This window comes from Podarcis vaucheri, assembly GCF_965113315.1.
Source record: "Podarcis vaucheri genome assembly, chromosome: 4".
Classification (NCBI taxonomy): domain Eukaryota; kingdom Metazoa; phylum Chordata; class Lepidosauria; order Squamata; family Lacertidae; genus Podarcis; species Podarcis vaucheri.
In genome coordinates this window covers 7764788-7774560 of record NC_138762.1, presented here as the reverse complement: position 1 = coordinate 7774560, position 9773 = coordinate 7764788, and the positions used below count along the sequence as shown (strand labels likewise).

Sequence of the window (9773 nt, the reverse complement as noted above, 5' to 3'; positions counted from 1 at the left end):
AGTCAAGGCAAGCCCCATGAATTCTTCTTTTGTTTCCTTTGAAAGCGGACTTGATAAGAAAAAACTTCTGTGCCAACAGGATATTGGGCATTGGCCCTGAAGCAGGTAAATCTGTCTTTCTTCTTGGACTGCCCGCCCCCAAATTCTCCCCTTCCTTGGTGGTTTCATAACATCTTCAAACACTTCCTGCAGCGCTAGAAAGAGATCATTTTTATGGGGCAATATAATCCCACAATAGGATAAAGGATTCATTCTTCCCAGCCTGAGAACGTCAGTCGTCCTTTCTCTTCCCCACCCTCCGCCACACGGTGAAATGTGTTTACTGAGTGAGCTTGCGAAATCCGCTCTTAAACCGCACACATGCTTAACGGATTTGTTTTTCTTTCCTATATCATGCTGAGATTTAAACATGGATGGCAGCCTCTGGTTCGTCCCATTTTCCAGAAAAACCAACAACCCTGAAAGGTGGGCTAAGTTTGGCAGAAAGTTACGATAGAGACTTAAAACTAAATATTGGGTGTATACATTAACAAGGATCGTTTCCTGCCTTGCATTGGCTGTGGTGCCAGGTCTGGATTTGGTGCAAGTCCCTGTTCAGAACGGGAGATTTCTGTAGAAGCTGGCACTGCTGGGAGTTTTAGTCCCAAATGCCTAGAACAGGGGTCAGCAAACTTTTTCAGCCGTGGGCCGGTCCACCGTCCCTCAGTGTTAAGTTGTGGGTGAACATATCAGTCGACACAGCGATTCTTCAAACAGCTCTTGTTTATTCACAGGCCAGGACAGAACTGAACTGAAGGGTTCAGCCAGCCTGCTTATATAGAGCTCCAGTACAACGTAACTGTAACAACTTTCTGTAACTATCCAAAGACTGAACGTCACTTTCAATCCCTTATTTGCATATGTGGACCTGAGTGAAAACTATCTACAGTATCCCCCTGCAGGCCCAGGATGAGAACTTCAGTACATAACACTCAGACCATGTGGTAGGCTGGACTATATATTGGGGGGGGGGGGAATGAACGAATTCCTATGCCCCACAAATAACCCAGTGATGCATTTTAAATAAAAGGACACATTCTACTGATGTAAAAACACACTGATTCCCGGACCGTCCTCGGGCTGGATTTAGAAGGCGATGGGGCCGGATCCAGCCCCCGGGCCTTAGTTTGCCTACCCATGGCCTAGAAGCTACCAGTTTGGATAAAGGCTGACCAGATTGGTTTGTCCCTGCTTCCTGTAGGCTCAGGGATGTCTCCAATGTGATAGCAGGCACCCCCCACCCATATATATAATGCTGCCATATTGAACTTGATCCTATGGATTTTTAAAAAGAAAACCTATGCAACTTTGGAATTTGAATGTGGCCCTTCCAAGGACAAGGCCAGCAAGAACTCCTAAGCCCACGAGGACACCAAAACTTTTAGAGAAATCACACGCAGCACATGTGATTGCAAGGGGCTCTGATTAGATGACCCTAATGGATGATAATCCATCCTACAATTCACCCCGATTTGTTCGTATACGTTTCCCCATTAATCCCACACTTTTCCCTAGTGTACTTCCTCAACCGGATAAAATCTATTCATTTTTTAAATAAAAAAAGGGAGTTCTTGCACTAGGACAATAGAGCGCTTTAATCCACTTTCATTGCACAAGCCTAAATCTCTGGCATGCACTCGAAATTATTATTATTATTATTATTATTATTATTATTATTATTATTATTATTATTATTTATGATTATTACCCTGCAAGTTAGTGGCAAATCTGGAGGCGCACACTGACTTCAACAAACAGGTCCAGAGAGTCAGTTAGGTACACACACAGAGAGAGAAATCTATTCCACTTTTGTGAAACACAAACCGACTTTTAAAAATAAATCGGAAAACACAAATTTACTGGCTTAAAGTCCTCAAGGCATACGTGCATAAAAATATATATATATATACATGAGAACATTGCTATATATTGCTTGCAAATTCTATCTTAATGCAGGAAGTTGCATTTTGCAAGCAGCGTGAAGGCCCTTACGATAAGGGTTCCTCAGCAAGCAAGAACCGCCGGCTTGCATCCACCACATTTTGGGTTTCTCATCTGCATCCTTCGACTGAGGCTTCTCCTGCAGCCACCGCTGGCTCTGTCCTCCTGCAGCCAGAAAGCTCCTGGTGAAAGAGGGAGAGAGAAAGGACAGAACACCCTCTTGTGGTTGTTGATCTGTGCGGGGGGGGGGGCGGAGGAAGCAGAAGGTCTTGGGAGCCTGAATACAGTGGTACCTCGGGTTACAGATGCTTCGGGTTACAGACGTTTCAGGTTACAGACTCCGCTCTCCCAGAAATAGTACCTCGGGTTAAGAACTTTGTTTCAGGATGAGAACAGAAATCGTGCTCTGGCGGTTTGGCAGCAGAGGGAGGCCCCATTAGCTAAAGTGCTACCTCAGGTTAAGAACAGCTTCAGGTTAAGAACGGACCTCTGGAACAAATTAAGTTCTTAACCCGAGGTACCACCTTACAGGGAAGGTGGACAACTGGCTTGACTGTGAGATGTAGCAACAAACAAAGCTAACCTAAACTGCATCAACAGAAGTCAAGTGTCCAGATCAAGGGAAGTCATAAAGGTAAAGGGACCCCTGACCATTAGGTCCAGTCGCAGACGACTCTGGGGTTGCAGCGCTCATCTCGCTTTACAGGCCGAAACCAGAGCAGCGCGCGGAAATACTGTTTACCTTCCCGCTGGAATGGTACCTATTTATCTACTTGCACTTTGACGTGCTTTCGAACTGCTAGGTTGGCAGGAGCAGGGACCGAGCAACGGGAGCTCACTCCGTCGTGGGGATTCGAACCGGCGACCTTTTGATCGGCAAGTCCTAGGCTCTGTGGTTTAGACCACAGCGCCACCCGCTCTATTCTGCCATCTTAAGCATATCTGGCGCTGTGGTGCAAAGCTCCCTCCCCCCATTTCCCAGAGTTGACGACCTTTTTTAAGGGTGGCATGGCAGAGGCGGGCAAGGGCAGCAAACTGGTGCCGGGAGGGGCTGCGTCCAGCCTCTGCCTTTTCCCTGGCACCCTCCAGAACTATGGGTAAGATGCCCCTGCCTGGAATACTGTGTCAGTTCTGGGCACCACAATTTAAGAATCATAGAATCATAGAGTTGGAAGAGACCACAAGGGCCATCGAGTCCAACCCCCTGCCAAGCAGGAAACACCATCAGAGCACTCCTGACATATGGTTGTCAAGCCTCTGCTTAAAGACCTCCAAAGTAGGAGACTCCACCACACTCCTTGGCAGCAAATGCCACTGTCAAACAGCTCTTACTGTCAGGAAGTTCTTCCTAATGTTTAGGTGGAATCTTCTTTCTTGTAGTTTGGATCCATTGCTCTGTGTCCGCTTCTCCGGAGCAGCAGAAAACAACCTTTCTCCCTCCTCTATGTGACATCCTTTTCTATATTTGAACATGGCTATCATATCACCCCTTAACCTCCTCTTCTCCAGGCTAAACATGCCCAGCTCTCTTATCCGTTCCTCATAAGGCATCGTTTCCAGGCCTTTGACCATTTTGGTTGCCCTCCTCTGGACACGTTCCAGTTTGTCAGTGTCCTTCTTGAATTGTGGTGCCCAGAACTGGACACAGTACTCCAGGTGAGGTCTGACCAGAGTAAAGGAGGATGCAGAACAGAGAAGGATGTTGACAAGCTAGAAGGTGGGCAGAGGAAGGCGATCAAGGTGATAAGGGTCTGGAAACCAAGCCTGATGAGGAACGGTTGAAGGAGCTGGGTGTGTTTAGCCTGCGAAAGAGGAGACTGAGAGAAGATAGGAGAGCCACCTTCAAATATCTGAAGGGGGGATGGAGAAACGTGCCACCTTCCAGGTGGCACTGAACTGCAATTCCCAACAACCCATGGGCAGCATACAGGGATGATGGGAGTTGTAGTTCAGCAAGATCTGGAGGGGCAAAGGTTCCTCTGCTTCGCGTGCAGAAGGTGTCAGATTCAATCCCTGGCATCTCCCAGGTAGGGCTGATTTCCACATTTGCCACAAGAGGGCAGCTCTGCATTTATTTTTTTTAAAAAGCTAGTGAATATTCTAGCGGAGAACAGGCTTCCTTAACTCTGCGACTTCCAGGTGTTTTGGACTACAACTCCCATCAGTCCTGGCCATTACGGCCGAGGGCACTGTGTTCTTGTAAGCGTGGAGCATGGAAACAGGCTTCTCGGGTTTGGGGCCTAAGCTCCTAGTCCTCAAGGAGGAATGACACAGTGTAAAAAGAGCCCAGGTGGGCCGGACCAAACGTCTATCTCAGAGGTGGGCAATATGGCGCCCTCATTGGCCAATGTTGCGAGGGTGATGGGAGTTGTATTCCAGGTTTATGATTTGATTCCGGAATGTCCCACTTTCCCTTAGAATGTCCCTATTCTCATCGGAATGGGACGCGGGTGGCGCTGTGGGCTAAAGCCTCAACGCCTAGGGCTTGCCGATCGAAAGGTCGGCGGTTCGAATCCCCGCGGCGGGGTGCGCTCCCGCTGTTCGGTCCCAGCGCCTGCCCACCTAGCAGTTCGAAAGCACCCCCGGGTGCAAGTAGATAAATAGGTACCGCTTACCAGCGGGAAGGTAAACGGCGTTCCGTGTGCGGCTCTGGCTCGCCAGAGCAGCGATGTCACGCTGGCCACGTGACCCGGAAGTGTCCTCGGACAGCGCTGGCCCCCGGCTAATAAATGTGAGATGGGCGCACAAACCCCACAGTCTGTCAAGACTGGCCCGTTCGGGCAGGGGTACCTTTACCTTTACCTTTATTCTCATCGGAGGAATGTTGGAGGGTTTGGAGTTATGTGACTTCTGAGACCAGGAGATAAGTAACTAGACAACCTTTAGAAGACATCTGAAGGCAGCCCTGCCGAGGGAATTTTATTTTTTTTTTAAAAAAGTTTAATGTTTCATCATGTTTTTATATAGGTGGGAAGCCACCCAGATGAGTGGGGAATAATAATAATAAGACAGGAGATGCTTGGGTTGTGAACATGATCTGTGCGGGAGGCACGTTCACAACCCGCAGCGCCATGTCTGCGCACGTGTGGCTCGCATTTTGGCACTTCCATGCATGAGCATGTGCAAAGCACGGTTTAGCATTTCTGTGCATGCACAAGCGCCGAAACCCGGAAGTAACCCGTTCCGGTAGTTCCGGGTTCGGCACGTTGTGGAACCTGAAAACGTGCAACCTGAAGCATCTGTAACCCGAGGTATGACAATAATAATAATAATAATAATAATAATAATAATTAGAATAGGGGTGGCCAACTCCCAAGAGACTGCGATCTACTCACAGAGTTAAAAACTGGCAGAGATCTACCTCCTTTATGGGGCTTTTTTTAAGGAAGAAAAGCCCTGTTTTGGGGGGTGCAGGGCAAAAATGTTGAGTTTTTTTAGGGGAGCCAAAGTTGTTGAGCTTCTTTGGGGGTGATCTACCACAGGCGTCCAGCGATCTACCTGTTGGGCATGCCTGGAATAGGATGTCCCTATTTTCAACTGAGAAATGTTAGAAGGTATCGTTCCCAGGTTGGAGAAGGTTGGTTTAGGGCAATGGTTCTCAAAGTGGGTGGTACTCTCATTATCATAACCTTTTATCTGTTTATTAAATTTGTATATCACCCTATACCTGTAGATCTCAGGGTGGTTAATAATAATAATAATAATAATAATAATAATAATAATAATAATAATAATAATTTATTATTTATACCCCGCCCATCTGGCTGGGTTTCTCCAGCCACTCTGGGCAGCTTCCAACAAAATATTAAAATACTATAACCTATTAAACATTAAAAGCTTCCATAAACAGGGCTGCCTTCAGATGTTTTCTAAAAGTCAGGTAGTTGTTTATTTCCTTGACATCTGGTGGGAGGGCATTCCACAGGGTGGGTGCCACTACCGAGAAGGCCCTCTGCCTGGTTCCCTGTAACCTCACTTCTCGCAGGGAGGGAACCACCAGAAGGCCCTCGGAGCTAGACCTCAGTGTCCAGGCAGAACGATGGGGGTGGAGACGCTCCTTCAGGTACACTGGACCAAGGCCATTTAGGGCTTTAAAGGTCAGCACCAACACTTTGAATTGTGCTTGGAAACGTACTGGGAGCCAGTGTCGTTTATGAAGATGAATGGGCTCAATACATGGCTCCATTTCACTCTTTCCTCCCCTTAATGGGCACTCACCATGCAAGGCCATCCTGGTTCTTTGGAGGAATGCAAGAGGAAGTCTTGATAGTTCTCACCACAGAACGTTCCCTGTTCCTGTCCTGCTGCGGACGCTGGCCGAATCCAGGCACACTGAGCATCCTCCCGCCGCCTCCTTTCTCCCGCTCCTTCCTTTCTGGTCCTCTCCCATCATTTGTGGCTCCAGTGCCTTTTCGACTGGGAATTGTGTGCAGATCTCCTGAGCTTACGTCGAGCGCCTCCCAAGGGAGCGCAGGGGCGTCTTGCTGGGTGGGTTCAGGCCTGCCGGGTCGGCCCAAATCCTCTCTTCCTGGCAGCACTGGGCACCAACCGGTGGGAGGTGGGGGAAGCTGGGTTCCACCGGTGCGTCAAGGCAGGATCTGGCATGTCCCAGTGGCCCCGGTCAGAGGAGAGGCTGTCTTCTCCCTCCGAGCCAGAAAATCGGGGCGAGACGGCAGCCGAGATGCCACAGGCTTCCTGGACCATCCGGGTGGCTTGCAAGGCCGTCAGGCGGACGGAGGGGTCAGGATCCTGCCGCAGTTTGGAGAGCGCTGGAGCAAGGGAGAGAAAGCCAGGCCCGTGAGAGAGGAGGACACACTTTGGACAAAAGCAGAAATGGAATGAACCCAGGGAGATAAAGCCCATGGCTGCCTGACTTAAATTGCCATTGGTTTTGCTTGCTCTTTTGTCTCTTCTCTGGTTTTGCTTCATTTTTATAAGATTTGAGGATGCGAACCCAAAACCCAGGCCTTTACCCGAACCCTGACACAAACCGAAACTTAAACCTAACCCCAACCCTAACTCTAACCTAACCCTAAACCTAACCATAACTCTAACCATAACCCTCTGCCCTAACCCCAACTCTAACTCTAACCCCAACCCTAACCATAACTCTAACCCTAACCCTGACACAAACTAACCCTAACCCAATCTCAACCATAACTCTAACCCCAACCCCTAACCTTAACCCCTACCGTTAACCCTAACCCAACCCTAACCCTGACATAAACCTAAGCCTAACCCCAACCCCAACCCCAACCATAACTCTAACCCAACCCTAACCCCTACTGTTAACCCCAACCCTAACCCAACCCTAATCCTAACCTTGACACAAACCTAACCCTAAGCCTAACTCTGACAATAACCCTAACCCTCTAACCCTAACCCCTAACCTTAACCCCTACTGTTAACCCTAACCCTAACACTGGTTTAAATCTGCTTTAGAATTTATGTTAATCTTAACTCCTTTCTCATCATGTGTACACCATATGAACAGAGATATGGTGAGAATAAAATGTGATACAATAAGATAAATTAAAAGAGAATGCTTGTGTGGCATCTTATGAATTGTATTTTTGCACTTCAGCGTAAGCTGGAGGAACCATACGCCTCCTTATTCGTAAATGATATCAAATCAAAACGTACGGCATAGAACCTTCTCCCTTTACTAGCGTGAGACGGTCTTTAATTTGTAAGTCTCCCTGGAGCTAGGAGTTCATGTCGTCATCATGCAAAGGGGCTTGAGTCCCGCGGTGTTGTTACTTACAGAGGAATATCAAGTCCTTTTTTTCCTGAGTGATCGCAACTGGCTCTGCACACTGGGCAACGCAACCTGAAAGACAGGAAGTCCGTGAGCCTCTCAGGAAGTCACACCTTTCCCGTGAGCATCGACATCCCACCCCCTTTGCATCAGGACGAGAAAGACCCCAGGGACAGAGAGGAGAGGCAGCCCAAGGCCTGACTAGACTCATTGTGTGACCTCAAACAATTCACTCTTGCTTTCTCTTTTACTGTAATTTTAAATGGTTTATTTTGTTCCGGCAGGTATATAGCATCAGGTAAGAGGAAAAAGGAGAACAATATAATATAATATAATATAATATAATATAATATAATATAATATAATATAATATAATATAATATAATATAATATAATATAATATAATATAATATAATATAATATAATATAATATAATAATATAATATAATATAATACAGTGGTGCCTCGCAAGACGAAAAGAATCCGTTCCACGAGTCTCTTTGTCTTGCGGTTTTTTTCGTCTGGCGAAGCAAGCCCATTAGTGGCTTAGCGGATTAGCGCTATTAGCGGCTTAGCGGATCAGCTGATAAGCGGTTTAGCGGCTTAGCGGCTTAGCGGATCAGCTGATAAGTGGCTTAGCGGATCACTGTTAAGCGGCTTAGGATCAGCTGATAAGCGGCTTAGCGGCTTGGGAAAAAGGGGGGGGGGAGGGAAAAAACCCCGCAGGAACTCGCAAGACATTTTCGTCTTGCGAAGCAAGCCCATAGGAAATTCATTTTGCGAAGCACCTCCAAAACGGAAAACCCTTTCGTCTAGCGGGTTTTCCGTCTTGCGAGGCATTCGTCTTGCGGGGCACCACTATAATATAATATAATATAATATAATATAATATAATATAATATAATATAATATAATATAATATAATATTTATAGCCCACCCATCTGGCTGGGTATCCCCAGCCACTCTGGGCGGCTTCCAACAAAATATTAAAATACAGTAATGCATCAAACATTAAAAGCTTCCCTAAACAGGGCTGCCTTCAGATGTCTTCTAAATGTCAGGTAGTTGTTTTTCTCTTTGACATCTGGTGGGAGGGCGTTCCACAGGGCGGGTGCCATTACCGAGAAGGCCCTCTGCCTGGTTCCCTGTAACTTGGCTTCTCTAGTGAGGGAACCGCCAGACGGCCCCCAGAGCTGGACCTCAGTGTCCGGGCTGAATGATGGGGGTGGAGATCCTCCTTCAGGTATACTGGACCGAGGTCATTTAGGGCTTTCAAAGTCAGCAGCAACACTTTGTATTGTGCTCAGAAATGTACTGGGAGCCAATGCAGGTCTTTCAGGACCAGTGTTACGTGGTCTCAGCGGCTGCCCCCAGTCACCGGTCTACCTGGCGCATTCAGGATTAGTTGTAGTTTCCGGGTCACCTTCAAAGATAGCTCCACATAGAGCGCATTGCAGTAGCCCAAGTGCGAAATAACTAGAGCATGCACCACTCTGGCGGGACACTCTGCGGGCAGGGAGGGCCTCATCCTGTGTACCAGATGGAGCTGGTAGACAGCTGCCCTGGACACAGAATTGACCAGCGCCTCCATGGACAGCGGTGAGTCCAAAATGACTCCCAGGCTACACACCTGGTCCTTTGGGGGGGACAGTTACCCCATTCAGGACCAGGGAATCCCCCACACCAACCCACCCCCTGTCCCCCGAAAACAGTACTTCTGTCTTGTCAGGATTCAACCTCAATCCGTTAGCGCCATCCATCCTCCAACTGCCTCCAACTAGTGCGAGGAATCACAGGGTGATAAAGGAATAGGGGCACTATTTTGCTCACCAAGAAAGATGGCAGCTGCTCTCCGGATCGAGACCTGAGGGCACTGAAGGTGGTCCAGACATTGGAGCAAGATGACAGGGATGGTCTTGACCTTCCAGGACTAGCAAAGCAAAGAGGAACGTTAAGAACATAAGCAGAGCCTACTGGATCAAGCCAATGGTTAATCTAGACCAGCTGTCTGTACTCACAGTGGCTGACACAATG

At 47.9% G+C, this 9773-nt stretch overlaps 1 protein-coding gene across 2 annotated transcripts in view; it reads right to left on the bottom strand.

The window, feature by feature from the left end:
• Nucleotides 1-1876: 1876 nt before the first annotated feature.
• The window catches only part of LOC309530298 (maestro heat-like repeat-containing protein family member 7), a 51467-nt gene continuing 43570 nt past the window's right edge, over nucleotides 1877-9773 (bottom strand). For both annotated transcript variants that reach the window (XM_082219082.1, XM_082219083.1), the window contains 4 exons: nucleotides 9570-9669; nucleotides 7745-7810; nucleotides 6199-6749; nucleotides 1877-2162 (listed from right to left, as the gene is read on the bottom strand). In XM_082219082.1, coding sequence (XP_082075208.1) covers nucleotides 6475-6749; nucleotides 7745-7810; nucleotides 9570-9669 — 441 coding nt within the window. In that variant the 3' untranslated portion in view covers nucleotides 1877-2162; nucleotides 6199-6474. The remainder of the gene's footprint in view (nucleotides 2163-6198; nucleotides 6750-7744; nucleotides 7811-9569; nucleotides 9670-9773) is intronic.